General features: G+C 36.3%; 1 protein-coding gene and 1 long non-coding RNA gene across 8 annotated transcripts in view; one reads left to right on the top strand and one right to left on the bottom strand.

Moving 5' to 3' along the window:
• Positions 1-22305, bottom strand: part of MAP3K7 (mitogen-activated protein kinase kinase kinase 7) — a 47546-nt gene that overhangs the window by 14420 nt on the left and 10821 nt on the right. For 3 of the 6 annotated variants that reach the window (XM_051613261.1, XM_051613255.1, XM_051613256.1), the window contains exons 2-12: positions 21031-21141; positions 19283-19348; positions 18332-18377; positions 17528-17666; positions 16310-16434; positions 13207-13335; positions 11004-11134; positions 10522-10603; positions 8739-8890; positions 7256-7415; positions 4597-4677 (exon numbers count right to left, since the gene is read on the bottom strand). In XM_051613261.1, the coding sequence (XP_051469221.1) occupies positions 4597-4677; positions 7256-7415; positions 8739-8890; positions 10522-10603; positions 11004-11134; positions 13207-13335; positions 16310-16434; positions 17528-17666; positions 18332-18377; positions 19283-19348; positions 21031-21141 (1222 nt within the window). Of the gene's footprint in view, positions 1-4596; positions 4678-7255; positions 7416-8738; positions 8891-10521; positions 10604-11003; positions 11135-13206; positions 13336-16309; positions 16435-17527; positions 17687-18331; positions 18378-19282; positions 19349-21030; positions 21142-22305 lie in introns of those variants that run through there. The other 3 variants (XM_051613257.1, XM_051613259.1, XM_051613260.1) reach the window with 2 other exon arrangements.
• Positions 1614-8278, top strand: LOC127382103 (uncharacterized). Of its 2 annotated transcripts, XR_007888880.1 has the most exons (5): positions 1614-1772; positions 1929-1995; positions 4061-4102; positions 7289-7487; positions 8104-8278. It is a non-coding gene; the product is annotated as an uncharacterized LOC127382103 (long non-coding RNA). The 2 variants fall into 2 exon arrangements; XR_007888881.1 differs by lacking the exon at positions 1929-1995.

Here is a 22305-nt window from a genome sequence, read left to right as displayed (position 1 = left end):
GGCATTTAATTTTGATTTGAAATGATCGCTGCTACTTCTCTATGGTTTCCTGCCACAGTTTTGTTCTTACCTCTACATTTATTTAAGACTAGTTTTTTCTCATTATAAAAATTAAGAGATTTGTAAATGCACAGAAGTTTATATACAGGAGCTTCATGCACTATGTCAGGATTTCAGTGGTTCACAGGGTGTTAAGATTAAAAATCAATCACCACAAAAACACACTTCCTGGCCAAAAAACCCCCAACATTTCACATACGGTTGTTTTCTAAAATGAAATTAAAAAGAATCAGGAAAGCATCGTGTGTTGCCCTACATACTCCAGCAAAAACAAATTCTACAACTTACTAAGGCTTCTGATCACACCCCCACCTCCCTGCCAAATATTCAGACCAGCTATGAACTCTTCTCCTTGCCCTTTAGCAGATCCTCATGTCTCCTTTTACACGTTCTTACTCGTGAACAGTACTCGCTCTTCCTTACGCACCTTCAAGACCCAAACCTTTCTCACAGTGCAGGATGATGAGTGAATGAAAGAGTGCTAGAAGACATGTTAAATAAATTAAAACCTGGATCTGAACACTGGAAGAACGAGGTGATCTTGGGGAGAACAAAGTGGGATTTCTCGCTTATATTGGTTTTAAAAGTAGATGGAAAAATTACAGAACTAAAGCATCTATAATTCTTCTGCACTTTCTAAACACACACGCAAAAAATGTCCGTATCCTGAGCAATCATTTATGCAGTGCCAATCCTACAAAAATCTTAATGCTGTGGCACAGTTTCAGATGACAAAATTAAAAGGCTAAATGCATGCCTGCTGTATGTATGAGATGACTAATGCTGCCAGTGTAGAAAAGGCTGTACTTTAAAGTGTATTTGTTAGATGCTGCTTGACTGGTTTGTATAGAAAAGCTGTTCTGATTATTTTTCACGATCACATTACAAACTATACTTATTTTTTTGTTGTTTCTTTACACATATAGCTACTTAGGCCTTTTGTACTTACTAGGGTTTTTATTTTTCATATATATATAAAAATAAAATGTTGGTGATTATTGTCTATACTATACATACACTATACATTGAAAAAAAGTGAATCAATACCTCACTTGGCTATCTGGCTGCAGTATATCACTGCTGAAAAGTCATTTGCCATGTTGATTCATTTTTCTGTTTCTAAATTTCATAAGCTAAAGACAGAAAATAGCATCTTGCATGAAAGAACGTTCAAACTACCCCTATTTAAATCTATTTAAAAAGAAGAGCAAATATGTATTAAAAGCTGCCACTTCTGTCAACATATTACATTCCACTGATAAAAATACGTATTTTACAACTTTGGTAGTATAATCGGTTCATGGGTGAAAAGCAGCTGAGGCAACACATTACGAAAAAACCCAATGATAGCAACTGGAGTACTCATACTTCTAAAATAGCCCTGCCCCAAAGCAGCTGACTCATGGTAACATGCCTGCATGGTGCCTTCCCTCTCCGGGAAGCAGCTGCTTTACCATGTGCTCAGCAGAACTTCAGGCAGCAGCACAGCCTGGGTCTGCACCCAAGGACAGAGAGAGGCTGCTGGCCCCACTGCCAGACATGCCCAGGGAAGTTCGGATGAGCTGGGAATGTGGCGGAAGAACTAAGGAACGTAAGGGCGTGGGATCAAGATGGAGGTGCCGATTTGCAGGTCTTGGAAGAACAACTAGCAGGGCAAAAGCCTGTAAAGAGGTCAGGACTGAGAGCCTTGTGCTGAGAGAGTAAGGAAAGAGGTAAGAAATAGGCCTAGTTATATTGTCTTTAAAAGGGTAACTAAGCAAGGTACTTTTGAATAACTGCTTTAAGAATACAGTTAAATATAAAGAGTATACTGGGCAGATGATCACATTCCTGTCATGTAATGAATAATCTCTTTATTCTGGCCTTAGGATTCTTACAGGAAAGCTGTTCTGACAGCCAGAATACTTCTAATATACAGCCCAGGTTTATTTGCAGGTAATTTACACCTTTTTCCATAGTGCAAATACTATCTTTCAGCTTTATTTCTCTCTTTCTAGTTTTTAGCTGCAGATTCATTTAGAGAAAATAATTATTAATTTTTCAGCTTCCATTTTGTGGGCTAAAAAAGCCATAATTTCAGGCTGTTTTTTATATTCTCCATACCAACCTAGTAGGTCGTCTTGCTGTTATTTCAGAGGGTATGTATGTTTCTTTTATATGGCTGCCCAGAACAGTATGTTGAATTCCTGATTAAACCTCAGCAAGGGCCTGTAAACAGTGGTAGTGCTTCCTTATTTTTTCTAGAAATGAACCCTAAGATTTCAGTTTTTCACAACTGCATGACATTAGTGGCTTATACCACTTGGGATTAATCTGCATGCATCTGCTATGGTCCCGTGTGTTCTTGTTAAAATTAACTGTTGCTGGTGTATGAGCCACAGTCCATGACCCTTGAATTGACACTATTTCTATTTTTTTTCCCCCAGTCAAAACAAAATTCACTCTATGTGATACTCTAATCCTCCTCTTTATGAATAGTTGCTTCTGATAAAGCAATTAACAGTGACCTTTATTATCACTTATTTAAGATATGATTACCTTAAATTTTGAAAAAAAAAAAAAAAAAGTTTGCTCCAATCCTATACCCCTTTTTCATTTCTCCAGGTTGCTGTTTCTCTTTTATCTATTTCAAATTCACTTGGAATTCCCATCCTGTCAAGTTCAATTAAAATAGTTCAGATGAAGAATATCTAATTGACATCCTCTGCCTAAATAAGTAAAACCAGTTAGACTGGTACAATTTATTTTGTGAAAATGACATAACATTTTATTTCACTGAATTTTTAAATTCTTCTCTAAAAGTTTCAAAGTTTCTCAGAAGCTTCAGAGCTGTTTGTTACAAGCAGACAGTGTGCGCAGACCAGAGGCACTGAGGTAGCTTCTGGAGATTAGTTACCTGGCTCTCATCATGTGCTAACACTGCAAAACTTGACAGATCTCTTCACTTTCTCTTTCCTTGCTCTCTCAGGATTTCATTTATGTCATGGCAGACCAGAAGTGTCTGAAAACTACAATGGAAAGCTCCACTAGGAAACTTGCTTGCTGATTTGTTCGCCTCAAAGCCAAATAGGTTTTCTTTTAATGGGTAGTGGCATTCTTCTTTGGAATCTCCTTTTTGACATTCTTTATTTTTACACATAAACTTCAACAAAGATATTTGAAAGAAACTTTTGTACAAAATTATCTTTTGTATTCAACTTTAAAACACCAAACAATGTCAAGACTTACAAGGAAAATTCCTCAGATGACACAAATTTGGAGTAGAGTGTCCACAGTTTTTAATGGATCTCCAAATGAGCAGCAGATATTATTACTTGCATCTTCTGCCTTTGATAAATCATTTTGAAGTGACCTGTATCATTAATGGCATACCTATCACAGTTTGGAATTGATTATACTTATTTTTAGGCACTGAGAAGTATGAAATGAAAGAATCTACTTTGCAAAAAAACCCCAAAACTAATGGGAAATTAAAATGATATGCTGCTAACTAAAAATAGACTTGGGACAGATAAGAATTATTTGTTAAAGTCCCAGCTGAAATTACCAGCTATGGTGCCAAATTATGCTGATTTTCTTCCTGTCAGAAGCCTCTCCTAATAATTTTAGTTTGCATTAAACATGACAGAAATACCCCATGCAGACACATTTCAGATCTAGAAAAGTGTACTCCAATATAATGTATATGGAGATTAAGTGTTTTTATTTTAATCACAAGTATCTCATAGAATCATAGAATCATTAAGGTTGTAAAAGACCTTCAAGACCATCAAGTTCAACCGTCAGCCCTACACCCCCATGACGACTAAAGCATCTCCCAGAGCACCACATCTACCTGTTTTCAGAACACCTCCAGGGATGATGCCTCCACCACTTCCCTGGGCAGCCTGTTCCAATGCCTCCTCACTCTTTCAGTGAAGAAATTTTAACTAATATCCAACCTGAACCTCCTCTGGCACAACTTGACCCCATTTCCTCTTGTCCTATTGCTGGTGACTAGGGAGAAGAGGCCAACACCTGCCTGACCACAACGTCCTTTCAGGTAGGAGTGGAGGCTGTGGAGAGCATTGAGGTCTCCTGTCAGTCTCCTCATACAGATTTGAAGCTCTGAACATAACGAATTTAAATTTTTTGTTCTACTAATATTTGATTAAATTAAAAATGGGGGCTCAAACACAAAAAGATCAGGGTAAGGGAATTACCTAGATGGGAATTTTTCAACTGAAGTTGAAAATGAGGTATTGTAATCGAAGACTGCATGTATGGTTTTGCTCTATAATACAGAATCCTAACATGAGGATCGTAAAGGAAAAAAAATCCTTTATCAAAAAAGTAAATTCGAAGATTTAAATCCTTTACTGATAAAAGTAAGTTTGTACTAAAATATCACGCTCCTGTTTACAGAGACATCATGAAAAAAAAATCTCAGTAAGTTCTAGTTCTGTCCTAAAGCAACTGGAGCAAGAAGTATTTTTAGCAGTCTGATCATTATTCTGGCATCTTAACCAATTGAACCGTTCACCTGGTCTGCGATACCTGGTATGATGATCTCAGGGACATCCAGAATGTTGCCAAATGAAGCAGTTTTACGATGGCCTCGTTTAGGCTTGGAATAAGCTGAAAAAATACACATATACAATACACATGCAAAACACTAAAATGGCAATAGCAAAATTATTAAGTTCCTAATATTGCTATTTTCATAAACTTGGTTAAACTGTAGTTCATGCAAAAATACGTCATGCAGAATAAACTGCATTGCCTTCCACTCATGCTTACAGGTATTAAAGCAACTGTTAAAAAGCAAAAAATGCAGAACTAGCTGTCATTACAACACTGTGTAATTAGTTACAGTTAGCAACACAAAAGTCAAACACGGAAAGCAGCATGGCAACAAGGAAGGGAAAAACCAAATGTAATTATCTGGACAGAGTACAAATTAAATTATTTCAGATCACCCGTATTTTCAGGATTAATTCTTGATTGCCTCAGCTTGTTACATTTTCTCTTTAGTGTTGGGTACAAACTATTTTATAAACAAGATTAACAGTTGGGTACTTCCGTTTCTTTAAATCACATCCTTATAAAGGACATCTCATCTGTCTCTGAAAAAATGCTTACTCTCATTACATTTGACAATCATTCCTGCTTTCCATTTTTCAGTACTATTAGTGATGATTTTTTATTTTGTAAACTGGGTATCACTACCAACTGTTTAATTTTTGAATTATGTTCAAGAAACTTTATATACTTTGGAATAAAATCTAATTATACACTTTTTATTTTACTACTTGTGTACATTAAGATAAACAGTTCCCATTTAGAGAAAAGTCTGGATACATCTCCCAGAAGTAGAAGATGGCAGCACATCCATCTCAAACTTATTAAGTAATGGTGATGTGCATTATGTGATTTACTCTTAACCTAGTGATAGATGGAACAAGAATATTAAATATCTCTTAACCTGATTTACTCTTAACAACAGCCCAGTTCTCAGTCAGCCACACAATTTTTTCCAGGTGCACAGCACATTATTTCTTTCACACACTTAACAAAATTAAAAAACAAAGCAAACCAATACAGGGCTGTTTCAGCTTTTTTTGAAAAGGTTACAGTCAGATGGGTTTGACCTAGTTTTTCTACTAGACTAGGCAGTCTAGTGCTGCCTGAGGCGATTTCTTTAAAAAAAACACCACCACAACAAATTAGTATGTTCAATATATTTTGCTTCAAGAAAAAGAAACCCTGCAGTTGTAACAAAAACTAAAAAAAAGTAATCTTAGACTATTTTGAAATAATCATCCCTATTCTGAGCAAGGTACTTAAGGCAGACAAACCAGGAAAATAAAAAACTTACAAAAAGGATGGCCAGGTTATCTCCACTATGTGAAGAACTTACATTGACTTTACAGTATCATTGACTTTACAGTATCAGAGACTAAAGTGAGTCCTGGCGTATTTTAAAATAAAACCAGCATGTTGTTATTATCAGGTAAGTACACAGCTGCCTTCTGTGTTAGGAAACCTTTAGAGATACTCAGGGTGAGATGTGCTACACAATCATCCAGTCAAAGACTGACAATACAAAAGACAAATCTTGTAATAAGGCTTTAAAATAAGAACATAAAAGTAAAAAGTGTTTAGGGTAACTTCAGCATTTAGTAAAACAAAATCCTGGAGTAATCGTAATACAATGAAGAACAAAAATGAAATAGTCATGGTGCACAAAAAAGCCAGACGATGATGCATAGCTCCTTATTAATTACAGCTACTCAGTCACCCTAATTTTCACATTGGTAGACAAATACCAGAATAGCTAAATAACCCTGGACTAACCAAAGTAATTTTGTCTGATTATTTGAATCTGTGATTATATATATACACACACACACTGTAACAAAAAATAGTTTCATATATGAAACGTAAAATATGAAGTTTTCAGAAATTAACAAACAACTTTTGATGAAGAAAAGAGACAAGAAATTGTTTGCCAAGCACACAATTTTTTTATTAATTTGCTTTTCTGGGGAGAATAAAGATTGCTTTCACCATAATATTATGTATTTCTATTTACACATAAATTCCAATTCACTCAAGGATTCAATGTTTAGACACAATAGTTTATAGCTACCTGAAGCAAACCTGGCAAAACACCTGTAGCTTTTTTTTTTTTTTAAACGAAACATACCATTGCTTTGTTAATATGATGAATAAAACCTATGTTTCTCTTTCTGAAATCTGTCAAAGTAGATTTTGAAACTTATTTGAGAACAAGCTGAACTTTAAACCCACCTCTTACTTTCAAAATATTATACGAATAACCTTGAAGGAAATGTTATTTTAGAAATACATATGCTAGCACAGATGGAACAACATTATTTCAGATGAAAGGAGAAAGTTTTGCCTATGGAACAAGACTGCTACCTAGAAGTCTTGTAATTATTTTTGAAAAAGGTAAAAATGTAACTTGACAAAAGTAATCTCTTCTGCAAACTCAAAAGTATCCAATTAAAATGCTCTTTTTGAATATACAACTCTGAATAATGCCATTAATAAAGGACAATAAAAAATATATGAAAAGTTTAAGTATTTTCATACAGCTAATAGTATTAACCTTCTGTAAGACAATGCATGCTTTACATCTTTCCTTCCTTCAAATTTCTTAGTCTACCCCCCAGCCATCCTTTAATTTTACCTGTGATGGAAGCTATTCTTGCTTCTATTTCAGACATGTCAGCACTCATCCTTTTGGCTTCTCCTGAAACCAGGGCTGATTGTGGTCGTGCACGAACGTCTGACAAGCTCTCCACACTGCTCCCACGAGATGGGGGTAAACTCAAACGACCAGGATCACCCTGTTTCAAGAGTCACATGGTTCAAAAAAGAACTAAAATTCTGCAGAAGCCCGTCCATCATACGCACAGCATGTAGGTTAAAATATATTTCTGTAATGTGCATTTTAAAAGTGACATTTAACATTTGTAATTTCATGAATGGTAATAATTTCTGTTACTGGCATACAAGAATCAAGTATCTGCAACTTTCAAAATAGTCTAACTTTAAGCAGATAAAAATTGAGTCAGATTAGGCCAGTATTGTCACAAGAGAATCTTTGTATTTTTTCATTCTAATTGAAAAAAAAATAATAATAAAAAATCACATACACATTTAATCCTTTCATGTCTCCTGGTTTTAGCCAGGATGAAGGCAATTTTCCTTTTACGAATATTTTTTTTCCTTCAGTGAGCTTTTTTTTTTAACTAGCAACAGTGTGTTCTTCTAAAGCTGGTAAGACAGTGGAATGTTTTTCTAACTGCTGGGTCTTCAAGGTCGCACCTTCACTCTGCCGTCTTAGACACTATGGGGAGATCTATGACCCCCCCCTCCCCATAGGAGGCTGAGTTAGACAGACAGCAAAACTGGCCAGAGCTATTCCATTCCATGTATCTAGGTAAGCTCAGAGGAAGGTCAGAGATCACAGAAGACAACTTCCTTCCTTCTTCTTCTTCCCTTCTCTTCCGTCCATGGCCGGCATCCGGGCAGGACTCCGTCCATCCAGCACCACTGACCCTTAGGCTTGAGCTCTCCTGACCCTCATCACTCTCTGCTTCCTCCAGCAGCAGCTCCGGGATTTCTCAGAACTGTTCCAGCTCAGGGGAGTGTGGTGGGAGTTGATGGGGGCGGGGGGAGGCAAAAGGCTCTTGCACATACCTGAACATACCTGTATATAATTGTATAAATTTTCTTATATCATTAGTGTTTAATTAAAGCTGTGTAGTTTAGTTTTCAATCCAGCCAAGTCTCTCTCTTTTTCTCTCTCTCCTTCCCTACCTGGGTGGGAGGGGGAGGGAATCGAGAGCATTGTTGTCGCACCTGAGTCAAACGGTGACATCATGGTACAATATTTTGGTTCTGAATTAAGGAAGAGATTTTAAAATACATATTTTTTTAACCTAATGAATCTTCTTAAATGAAATCAACTCTTTTTTGATTTTGTTTGACATCTTACTAGTACCTTCCAGCCTACCTTTTCAGAATTATTACAAATTTTTTAATCCCCTTTTCATGTTCTTTTCCTGTAACTCACTGGCTCGAATTTTGTACTTTTTTTAAAGAAGGCACTGATGTTTTGTTTTCCATTTCATTACTGTGGTTCAAAATTGCACACTTGGGCTTACCGGCTGCTTGGCTGTGTTTTTCATCTGTTGTGCCAATTTTGACTCTAAACGCTTAATAGTGTCATTGGTAGAAGCTCCTTGGAAGTCACTTGGTTCCATGTTTGCATCACTCTTGTTACTTGTGTTTGTGGAAGTGATGTCCATGAATGAACCTAGAAAACAATAACAGGAAAAACACATTTGACAATTTCCATTAAAAATAGTAGAGTGCCTCTTTTCACTTAAGCACTCAGAATCATAGAATGCTTTGGGTTGGAAGAGACCTTAAAGATGATCTAGTTCAAATCCCCCTGCATGGGCAGGGACACTTCCCACTAGACCAGGTTGCTCAAAGCCTCATTCAACCTGGTCTTGAACACTTCCAGGGATAAGGCATCTGCTACCTCCCTGGGCAACCTGTTCCAGCATCTCACCACCCTCACAGCAAAGCCTAACTTGGCTTCAAAGTAACACTTCTGAAAACTTTTAACCACAGAATTGCCAGAGTTGGAAGGGACCCCTAGAGATCATCTAGTCCAATTCCCCTGCTAAAGCAGGATGCCCTAGAACACACTGCTCAGGACTGCATCCAGGTTGGTTTTGAATATCTCCAGAGAAGGAGTGTCCACAACCGCCCTGGGCAGCCTGTTCCAGTGCTCTGTCACCCTCACCATAAAGAAGTTTTTCCTCATATTTAAATGGAACTAACTATGTTCCATCTTGTGCCCATTGCCCCTTGCCCTGTCACTGGGAACTAATAAAAAGTCTGGCTCCATCCTCCTTGGACCCACCTCATAGGCACTGATATAGCCATTAGTAATGAAAGGCAAGCTGCAAGACTGCAGCAGATCCATTTACATAAAAAATAAATGGAGTGAAAAAGACAATACACAATTAAGTACTATGATGACATTCTAAAGTCAGTCTTTAGCTTGCTCCAAAATTGTTGAGGTAGGCGTTATATTAACAACACAACCAGCAACCTCATTCACTATTAATGACCAAATGCATCATTAACCACAGAGCGGCACAAATACCTGAAAAAGAACAGCCGACATATATTCACAGTACTAAGTGATAAATCATATCTTAAAATCATATGTTGAGAGGTAGAGAATAGCTAGTGAAGTCAGTGCAATGCTGCAGCTGAAAAGATTTTGTAATATACAGGTCATTAAGCTGCAAAGTAGCCAAGCAAACTTTATCTGAAATTACAGCAGTTTGTTTGGAGACAGAAAACAAACCAACCAAGCAGCATAAGACAAGACACCTAAGTTTAAAAACAACTGAAGTGGAAGAACATTTAAAAAAATTTAAGAGCGAATGATCTTTATTTTATACTGTTAAAAGGATTTCTCTGAGGGCAAGGCTACCTGAAACACTAGCCCACATTTTGTTCCATTCATTTTCATATTGGTTTCCTTGCACTTAAAATTACTGTATTTACTGCATCTTAAGATAAAACAAAAACATCAACTCCTAAACATTACATATGAGTGAAAGAGTGTCAATTGCTAGCAACTTTCATGGGGAAACAAGGAGAAGACCTTAAAACTAGATGTTCAGAGGCACTTTTATTACTTGCTTGTTCCCCATTCAAAGTGCACTTCAGCAAAACCATTTGGCTGAGAACACCATATATGATGTAGCATGAAGTCTTAATTAAAAAAACAGGGTCTTGCCAATGTTTAAGATTTTGGAAAGGCTACCTTTCCCAATTTGAGTTCAAAATCAACATGAGAATGCGTTTTATAATCCATCTGCATAATTTCACGTTGCTGTTCTTTTATTTATACAAGTGTACCTGTACTAGTGGCAGAATTGCTTTGGCCTTCATCTGAATACTGGCAAGGATACTGCAGAGGCTCATCAGCTCCTGGAAAGTACTGTGAAAAAACAGCAACGATTTGATAAAAAAGTAATTAACAATTTAAAAAAATTATATAATAGTATCTCATAATTTGTAAACAAACATTATATATTATGTTTTTAATAATTAAAGAGGAATAAATGCAATTCTTTTTAGTAATACACTAAAATACATCTATGACTATTTTTATTCATTTCCACAAATCTGTTATGAGTTATTATACCTCTCCAACAAGGGCAGAAATTATTTACCTTCTCTACTGTAATAATGTAATAATTTTTATCAAAAAGAAAGAGAAGGAGAGAGAAAACAGGCAAGCCCACCCTTAGAATGTGATAAAAGGCATACCTGTTTTAACTCAATTTCCCAAGTTAATAGGTTAAGAAATTATTAAGATACTAAAATAAATTTTATACCCGCATTAAGTGTGTCATTATTTTAACAATTTCCTCCATGGATGGTCGTTGTGAGGGATCCTTGGACCAACAACGAGTCATTAAACTCTCAATTGGTTTAGGTAAGTTTTTGATCAGTGGTGGCCGAGTACCTAGAATTGAAAGTAGAAAAAATACTTAATTTTTTAACAGCCTGTAAGATGACTGACAGCCACTGATCTCTCTCCATTATTTTCCTAAATAAATAGAGGAAAATATACACTTAATTGTAGGCTGAAAGATTTGGTCTGTACTTATTTTTCTGTCTTACAAACAAAAACCCAACCAAGTTCCTTTGCACTACATACAAGTCACAATTACATACAAACAAGTAAGAATAGTAAACTTTTCCTTAAGTAGTGGTTTGAATAAATTTACTGACTTACCTAATACAACTATATTACAATGGCTAATGAATATGTTACCACTTTCTGAAGAATAAAGCTCTAGATCAAACTGGGAAGCAAGAATGAACAGTCTTTGGTTCTTAATGCTATACTCACACAAAAAGAAAAAAAGGAACAAACAAACAAACAAAACTATTTCTGAAGGCTGATTTTGCTCTTAAGGATTTCCTGAAAAATTATAAAGCACTGGCCTATAGATATTTTGAATTTCGTGGTTTACTTTAACTGTTTTACTTGAACTGTATAACTATTCAGCTGTTTTTTTGGTTCGTTTCTACTCTTTTCACTATTTCAATAATGAACACAATTAATGGACATCCAGTTGTGTTTAATACATGCTGTGCAGTGATATTTTGCATAGAAAGCAGCAAGTATTAAAACAAGGTATCAACTAAAAGTAGCACAAAGTAAAAGTGCCACAATTGTTTCAAGGGAGATGAAGTGCACTGACCCTTCCTAAGAAGGAAAAGAAGGTGGGGGGAAAAGAGAGAGAAAAGGAAAAAAGAGAAAACTTTTTAAAGGAGAAGCAGGGACAGATAAAGAATCTGTGTTCCCCTAAAGGACACTCCCACACATTACTGAGGCTGATTTATGACTATTATACTTACTTTTACAGTTAATACTTTTATATAAGGCACTCATCACTCCTAATCTAAACTACTCATGTCCTTGAAAAACTGAAACAGAGAATCTCTTAATTAAAAAATGCCATTTACAAATATCTATCTTTGTGCATTATTATGACTATAATGGTCACTCATCCTATCATTGTCTGCCCCTTTCTCTTCTTCACTGAACAGGATACCTGTGCTCACCTTAGGCTTCTATCATTTAGTACTGAAGCAATGACACTCAGGCAGAGCACCAGCCTCCATTGCTTGTTTGTTAATTATATCTTCCAAACACGTTCATCCTCTCTTTGATGTTGTCTTTCACAACTGGCAGAAACTCTTTGCAGAAATTCACTGAACTACTTCACTATCATCACCTTATTCTTCTCAGAACTCTGCATTGCCATGGTACCTAAAACCACACTGTTGAAAAAGTTATACCACTAGCATGAAGATACTACAGTTCATTATTCTGACCAGTGCTGTACCACTGCTTTCTTTTATTCATTTGAATCCAATCATTGTCTCCTGTTTGTATCCCAAGCTCCTGAGAATTTGTTCTGTACAGTACCTAGCACAGAAGAGTCCTGCTCTATGACTACAGGTACCTTGATATAATGCTAAAACAATTCAAACAGCAAAACAACAACAACAAAATATGAAAAAGATTTTAATGCCTAACAGTCCCCTGCAAGAGTCTGACAGTTTCTAGCATTTCCAGAGACAGGACAAGTTAGTTAAACTCACACGTTTACTATAGATGCCCAGTTAACAAAAAAACACAAAAGAAAACACACAATAAAAAGACAGACAACTTGGCCAATAAAATTGTCATACATCCAGACAGAGGCGTTGAAGGTGCTTTTGTAGCACGATTCTGATCACTTTTAAAATGGAGTGTCACAACAAAATGAACATGACTCTTTTCCCTTACTTGTTCACACACTGGTTACATGTAGCAGGAAATACAAGCATGGGAGCAACCAAATGCCACAAAATCCTCACTGACACAAAAGTGGCAGTGTTTAAGTTTTTTTGATAAGAATGCATATTTAATGAAGTATAAAAGAGAAAAATTAGTAATTTAAAGCTACACCGTTAGGAGTGTTTAGCAAATTTATAGGTCCCATACACAACTTCAAATGCAATAAAGTATTTTCAACTCACCATTGTGAACTGCCCACATTATGCGGAAAGCTGGGCCACCAATCTCATCAAAAGGTTTCCTGCGGGTGATTACCTCCCAGAGAATAATACCCCAACTGAAAACGTCACATTTTTCACTGTAATTGCTACCTGGAAGAAAGCCAGCAATATAATTTGCCTCTTTTCTATGTGACATATTAAAAAGAAGAACAGTCTGAGCTGATAAATACTTCTGTATGCTTCCTTTCACTTGACATTCGTTTTGCTGAGAAAAAAGTTTTGTAAAGCTGGCTGATTCATGCTAACTTAAGCCTGAAATCATTTGACAGTAGGATCACTAAGAATGCCTCTCTCTGAAAATCAATCCTTTTCACTTGGGAGTCATCCTGAAATTACAAAATGCATCTGTTTTCTAATATAATACAAAACAACTTATTAAGTTTCAAAGTTCTCTTGCATTCAGGATTTAATGTACTATGCTTGCTTCCTCTAAATACTCTTCTTCAACTCACTTTCAAGTTAAGTCACAATATAGTAGCCAATAACATCTCTATCATATCTAGTGCTCTTTATTAATAACAGATCTTTAGCAGAACTAGTAAGTAACCACATGAACAAATCTGCAGATTCCTCAAATCCTCACCATCTTATTTCCTCCCTATTTATTATTCTTAACTCTTTTTGCCATGTCATTATTTAACTAAAGTTCTTTGACCATAAGTTCCATATTTCTAAGATTAATTTTAAAGGTGCAGAAGAGATGTAGGTGATACAGAATAAGGAATAAAAATTCTCAGAGATTGCAAAGAATAAATGTAAACACATGCAAATACTGAAAAGAATGTGAGTGGCTAATGACATGATAACACATCCATGAACATAAGGGGTAAGACATTTGCTCATCTGTCTTCAAAAAATAATCAAAATTGGCATTGAGTGGCCAAGAGATTTTTAAAACGTAATCAGAAAGAAAGCATCGAGACAAATCATCTCATAAATAGGGGAAGTAAAGAAGCCTAGTTTCATCACAGAATCATTAAAGTTGGAAAAGACATTAAAAATCGAGTCCAACTGTAACCCAGCTACCACAACCACTAAGCTATACCCTGAAACACCACATCTAAATGCTTCTTTAACACATTCAGGGATAGCAACTCCACCACCTCCCTGGGCAGCCTGTTCCAATGCCTCACCACTCTGTCAGTAAAGAAATTTTTCCTAATATCCAACTTAAATCTCCCCTGGTACAACTTAGACCCATTTCCTCTCATCCTATCGCTAGTTACTTGGGAGAAGAGACCAACACTGGCCTCTCTACAACCTCCCTTCAGGTAGCTGTAGAAAGCAGTAAAATCTCCCTGAGCCTTCTCCACTTCAGACTAAGCAATCCCAGTTCCCTCAGCCTCTCCTTGTATGATATAGCCCCCACCCCCCTCACCAGCCTTGTTTATCTTCTCTGGACACACTTCAGGACATAAATATCCTTCCTTGTACTGTGGTGCCCATGTGGAAAGCCATCATACAGCATCCAGTTGCACAGGCTCTCTTCCTCCTATGAGTCATCTTCCTCTGTCCCCATACCTCTACCAAACTGTGCAAGGAAAGCAGCATGTGTCGGGACAGATAGATCTTGCAGACTGGCCAGTTTGCAAGGCAGACAGGAGAGACTGGCTGCAGCACAAACCATGATTCTTCTCTAAGCGAAGGCACTTATTTGGACTTCTCCCAGGTACTGATTTTATAAAACTCTAAGAACTTGGCATCTTCAAAACTCTCTACACCTGCATCAAAGTAGCAGAATGTTTTACTGGGTACAGAAGTTACTGAAGGGGAAGAGCAAGTCAGATTTATCAGTCAGCTTTTTTCTCAAAGGTGACAGAGAAAAAGGTATTTGTTAACCATGGCAGATTGCTAAGTGAAGCCAAACAGTCCTCATCTATGCAGCCACAGCACTTCTGTGAAACAGTCTGTACAGGAAAATAATGTTATTCTCCTACTTGAGCAGGGAAATTCTGTTTTGTGGCCGAGAAGTCTTGGAGTAATTCTGAAAACTGAGAGTTCAGAAGAAGTGACAGAGTATTCTGTACTGTTTCATTATGTAACAGAGCAAGGTAGGATAAAGACACAATCATTCCTCAATTTATTCAGTTATCCCCAAGCAATTTTAAAAGTTTCTTCTACATATATGGAAATAAGTAATTTGGATAGCAGGTGGATTCAGAATCTGAGAAACCACTGCTGCACACAGGCACTTGGCAAATATATCAAAACCAGGTAAAGCAGGGAGATGACTTCTCCAGACTGCTCTGCTAATCCCAATGATCATTTGAAGTACTGGCTGGCTAAAAGGTGTTTTATTTCAAATCTAGTATTGATTGGATTATTTATCTGACAATCATGCAGCAATTATACCTATCTAATTATTAAGTGTCATCAGTCTTCCCCAGCTACACTCCAAGAAACAGCATGTTTTCCAACTTAACTAAACTAACTGTTAATAACGAGTTTCTCAGTATGTAGGGAAGTGGAAGTACATCAAATCTCTAGATTACACAAAAAGCAGACTAAAATGGAGTTACAAGAAAGCCGAGGACTGAAAATGAAGGCAATTACATTCAATTTAGAGACATTAACAGGGAAATTCTAAAGATAAAAGCTGATCAGAATAGGGAGTGAAAGCAGTTATAGTGTATTTAAATGTCAGAAGAGCTAGAAATTACTTAAGGATCTTGGAAACAGCACAATCCTGGGTTACAGCCCTGTGGCTGTGTTTTACTTGTTTATTAAAGAAGAAACAGCAGCTGTCTAAAGGTACATCTTATGTAAATCTCAGCAATGACACAAATAAACATTCAACATCTTCATTAAATTAACTGATATTAATATGCTAGTCAATTCAGTGCTGCTCCTCTAAACTCTTCATAATTATTTAGTAGTATACAATCATACCAATACTTAAATAAACATTAGACTTCTGCCAAGACTCTTTCAGCTGTTACACAAAACTTTAGCACACTGTTTGAAGTAAATGAGATCACACGATGCTCTTTTTTCTATACCAAATTCATACACAGTTGCAACCCTAGAAATAACAGACAATACTGACACTGTAAATCATCATTACCTTCAAAAACTTCAGGTGCCATCCAAGCAGCACTTCCCTTGTTGTTGGTCATGTGTGTTTGAATATCACATGCTGTACCAAAATCACAGATTTTTAGAACTGTCCCCCCAGCTACCAAGAGCAAACTGTCAAAGAAAAAAACCAACAAATTAAAAATGTAGGATGAAATATTCTAGTAACAAATAACTGGTTGTTGTTTTTTTAACCCCCCCGCCCAAAAATTACTCTAATATAGTTGAATATCTAAGGCTTTGCTTTCAATGCTTTAGTTTTACAATTTGAAAAATAAGTAAGGTCATTTGTGCCTAACCAGAACATATGAAATAATTTATAATAATCAAATATACATTGTAATTTATTAATATTTCTACATGCTAGATTTTAAGTATCTTTAGCCATAGTAAACCACTATGCACATACTGAAAAAGTATATGCCAGAGGCTGAAAAACAGGAAGTGCTGTAAGAGTTTTACCAAATGAAGAACAATCAAGACTCCCACTAATGTCACTTGACTTTGCTATTTATTTAAATGAAAGCAGTTGCAATTACATGTTAACAGCTCTCTAAATCAAAACTAGGGATACAAGAAAGATTTACAGAGTGGGTTCATGCTATTATTTTATCTGGTAATAAACTGCAGGCTACAAAGAACTGGGGGTGATCCTGCTGATCCCCAAATCTTTGTTTCCAACTAATCTGTGGAACCAGATATGAAGCTGTAAAATGAGTTTTTGTTTCAGTGGAAAGTGATGGGAGATTCTGGCAGGGGTAGTGAAACAGGCAGAAGAAGGATACAGAGAACGACGGTCATGCGGGGGGAAGAGCTCCAATATATCAGATTAAATATGATGTTAAAACCAACCAACCAAACAAGCCCCCCACCTAACATTCTCTTACTGAACACCACAACCCTGTGTGAAACTGGGCAATTGTAAGTGTCTCTGAGTAGAAGCCCTACCCCAATCAAAATCCTCTTCCATGGTGCAGGACAGACACGATGTTTTTCCAGTTTAACAGAAAGTAACTGAGTACAGTTAATTTCCTGTACCATGCACCATCACTCTGTACCTGAAATTTCAAATGCACAGCTTTCATTTAGAATAGTAAATTCAATGAGTTAGTATCAATTAAAAGTATTTCTTTCAAATGCATTGAGATTATTAGAATTGATCTTCAATTCCAATTCTAAGAAAAAAAAATACTATCCATAAACCTACTTTGGTGGTTTCAGGTCTCTGTGGATTAGAGCCTTTGGTTTCATACTGTGGAGATATGCCACTCCTTGGGAACACTGTAAACACCAACTCATGGCATGTGCAGCAGTATAATGAGGCAGAGGTTCAGCACCATGCAGCACTGCAAAACAAAGGCACAAACTAAAAAGAACTTTATTGCATATTACAACAGATACAACAGAGTTAACAACATACCAGTCAGAAAGCTCTGTGGAATCTAAGTCATGATCAGTGCCTCATCACTGCAACTGAAAGTATCCTTGTGCAGAGTTGTCAAAATATTTTTCCATTTTTAGTATGCTTTTCATAATTTTTCATGTTAAAATTCAATATTAATGTGTTGCTTGTTCTCAGCTATCCCTGGTGAAGTGCATGTTATAGAAATACTCAGGGAATTTACAAGTTCAGGAAGAACATTTTCAGAAGTTTCGCTAGAAAACCTAAATAACTTTTATAAAATATAACAAACTGATATCAAGAAACAAACTACTGGACTGAAAAATGGTTTTTAAAAGCACACTTCTTTCTCTTTAGAATTATGAGTTTCAAAGAACCCCAGAATGGCTGAGGTCGGAAGGGACCTATGAAGGTCCACTGAGCATGGTCAAGCAGGCCACCTAGAGCCAGTTGCCCAGGACTGTTCTGATAGCTTCTGAGTATCTCCCAGATACTCATATATGTGAAACATACATCTCCAGACATATGTATGAAAAAACTTTATATTTTAGATGATGTTTGCCTTAACACTAGCACCCCAGGAAGACAGTATGTTGAAATGATACTCACCATTGTACAGAGAACCTCCTTCAGCATACTCCATAACAAGACACACCTTTGGGGGCAGGGAGGGGACAAAAAAATAGGGATGTTTTAAATGTAGAGGTGGAAAACAGGTTTTGTAAACTTGAGAGGAACTGCAAAGTCTCCATACCTAAGCTAAAGGAAAATTTATCTATGAGGTAAAGAGTCAATCTGAATATTTATGTATAAGAAATGGACATCACTTATACTTAGTTCCCACTTCAAGTTAGGAAGGAAGAGAATGGCTTTCTCCTCTGCCCCCTGTCTTGAAAAGCAAGTGCTGTCTTCAAACTACAAGTCATTTGCCTTTACTTTTGTTTAGTGGCTTACAAAAAATTTTAAATACCATGTCAAAAGAATTTCACTAGTACTAAAGAAAAAGGAATGGAGCATTATTTTAACCAATTAAATATCCCATATTAGAATTAGTTAAAGTTACATCTGTCCTGTCACAGTTCTTGCTTTTCTGTTTTAAGATTTTGTGGGACTGTCTGCAGCTGTGACAGAAACAAAGTAAATCCTGAAAATGACATATATGAGAATAGGAACTGATTTACAAGCTATGAATCATGTGCTGCTAACGTATTTTCCTTTTCGTACTGCTGATTTGCAATTAATAGGAGTGTAGATATGAATGACATCACATCAGTAATACACCAGATGCTGTTCTGACAAACTGAAGCATGATCAGTGTTTAGAAACAGGATTTGGGATTTTCTTGAAAGAACTGATTTCCCATAGCAGGGGAAATAAAAAAACCAAACACACCTGTAAATATCGACCAACTTACATACCTCTGTATTTCCTTACTGTGGCTAAAACAAACAAAATATATATAAAATATACATTTTTATATACACAAAACACATTTTGTGCATTGATGCTTGTGTATGTTATGCTAGTCACCTTTTGTCACACTGACAATCTGTAACTTACTGGGTTTAGACAGGCTCCATATAACTTGACAATATTGGGATGGTTTACACGTGACAGTTGACGAAGCTGCAATACAAATCACACTTAATTTCAAACCATGGGAAAAAAGGCTAATACTTTATTTTACATCTAGAATTTACACACAACAACAATTAAGTTTTATATATCTGCAGAACTGCAGATGGTGATTTTAGGAATTACAAGATTGATATCCCTTTTTGCATGTTAATTTATGTAATTAGGTTAGGGTCTAACTGGAACTGTATTTAAAAAAAATGTTAAAGAAATGAAATTTAAAGAAAGTATTTTCTCATGGTGTAGTAAAATCACTCAAGTCATAAACACTGCTCAACTATGACCCCTACAGGTTCAGTGCTCTTCCTAGAGCCTCCAGTTTTGAAATCCTGGTTGTCTGACTTCATAAACAATTTGAAAATTATTGGCTTTATTCATAATACAGAAAACCACTGTCAATTAAAACAAACAAAAAAACAAACAAAACCAACAAAAAAATCCCAACAACCAACCAACAAAAACCCCAAACCCCAAAGTTCCAAAAAATCCCCAAACTCCCAACCCTAGAAAATAAGCCAATCTGCTAATCATAATGTGACATAGTTCCAGGAACCTACTGATGCTTGTACTGACTGAAAATTGGACTATTTTGCTCTGAATTTTTCATTACCAGTAAGTAGTGGAAGAAAAGGAAAAGCAATTTTTTCCCTTTGCACAGACTTCTAGGCAGCTTATGCTGCTCATCATCTAAGGAGTTAATTTTTTTCTGTACCCTTCAGAAGTTCTAAAAACCCAGAATGGAGTATCACAACTGATGCTTGCACTTTGTAGGGTTTCCTAAATGCCAGTAACTACTGAAGTATTTCTTGGCTTCTCAGATCTCTTTGGAACTCAAAAATGCTAAGAGACCGATCAGATCTACTCAGTATTAAATTAGACTCAGACTAATAACATCTTAAACTTTCCATGATAATGAACAACACAAATATTTACACAGACAGGCCTATTACAAATATGTTTCCTTTAACCACTCATTGTGTTAGCTTTTAGTTCAAAAATTAAGAGATTTATTTTTAACATATTTGTGTATCTGAACATCCTAGATTCTTACTGACTGAACGCTAAGCAGCACATCACAGTATATCTCATTTAAATTATATAATATATCTCATTTAAAGTATATGGCTAACTTTTGATTCTCAAAAATGTTATGTATCTTGAAGATTATCAATATATCTGAACTACTCAAGATCTTTCTAAAGAAGTAGACATTGAATGGAAAGGGTGATTGCCCTTAAATCAGTTACAGGTAACGTTAATAAACTTATATGTAAGAAAAATTAATGAAATTACTAGAACTCCTGAAAAAAACAAGAAACAGCTTCAAATATGCACCTGATTGCATGAAGAACCAACACTGTAGCCCCTAGAAGTGTTAAGGATTTTGGTGGGTATTCCAGCTCCACTCTGACCTCACACTGGGACAGAATCCATGAACTGGTGTTTCCCTGAACTGTGTGCCCTCTTCTCTCCCCCACCCCAGCTTTCCAATTTCTACAGGAAGTGAAATAAAGGAGTTGCAATGTGCCCTGACAGGTGTCCTGTTCTGCATGACACGGGGTTCAGGCCTTTAATAGGCACCAGAGACATAACTTTTAGTACACTAAATACACCCATGAATTTAAGCAAGCAAGCTCTACAAAACCCCACATGTTCCAGCAAACTTACTGTACCTCTACAATGAAGGCTTTTCTTTCAGATTCACTTTCTATTTGTTTAATGGCTACATCTTTAGCTCGCCATTTTGCCTTGCAGACAACACCAAAAGCTCCTCTTCCAACAACCTAGAACCAGATAATAAGAAACACTTGAGTTCAAACTTGAAATGGTTTCATTTGCTGCACAGGACTTCATAAACAGAAAAGAAATTTACCTTAGAAAACTGAAAACACACAGAATCTTGTTTTGCAACAGCAATTTATTATTATGCTGTCAAAGCATAACTGGAGTTCAGCTAAGCTTCCTCCAGAGATCATTTACAGAAGAAATATGAAAACACAGATACAAAACATTTTGTTATTAGCATGCAGTAACAGTATTTCAGAAAACATTATATTAATTACTCAAACAAGATCTGTTCAGAAGAAAATCAGGGGAATGATGGCAAATTTATTTTTATAGATTTACCAGTGAAATTGTATCTGTTGTATTATTTTATGTTTGCTAGTAACAGGAATTCAAAATTCTGAGATTTAAATCCATATGCAAACAATTGCACAGGACTATGCTCAAGTCCAGATGAGGTGTTCATTGTGCTCAAAACTACCCGTTTTCTCACAGATGCCTCAACAGTGTAAGAACAGTAGATTTTCTTTATAGTCCTCCAAATAAGTATAGTGTCTGTATAAACGATGCTTTATTTTTGTTGATGTCTGCTTTCTAGTTTATTTGGAATTAACATTGCCTAAAAATACACACAAAACCAGATAAGAAACCTAAGTCTTCACTGTAACTTCACAGAAGCAGCAGCTTCTGCATACTATATAATTCAAAAATACTTTAATGTGGAAAAGGTGGAGAAGAGGGAAAGGCAGAGAGGAGGAAACGTGCAGAGAAGAGGAGGAAGAAACAAAGCCACCCAAAGGCACAGATGAAGCTAAGGAATAAAAGCTCCTCCAACTCCAAAAAATGCAAGGCAAGGCAGATGAGAAGGATAGGAGAGAAAAAGAAATGGACAAGGGTCTAGGTGGCCTGGTCATGGGTTCTGTATTTGGCCTAGCAGCCTTTCTACACTGTTGGTTTTAACAGCATTTTGTGCTCACGTTCCTAGTCCTGGACATCAAATAATATCATATGTATTCTGAGGAACAAAGCAGACACTTCTAATGAAATAAAAACTTTTTGGGGAGGTGAATAAGAAACTTACAAATGCAATTACCACAGCAGTTTATTATGGCAAAATTTAATTTTATTGTCTTCCTCAAGTGGGTGATGCACACATGTGAATA

This window comes from Apus apus, chromosome 3, assembly GCF_020740795.1.
Source record: "Apus apus isolate bApuApu2 chromosome 3, bApuApu2.pri.cur, whole genome shotgun sequence".
NCBI lineage: Eukaryota > Metazoa > Chordata > Aves > Apodiformes > Apodidae > Apus > Apus apus.
The sequence above is the reverse complement of the archived record's forward strand: the minus strand, read 5'-3'. Positions and strand labels throughout refer to the sequence as shown.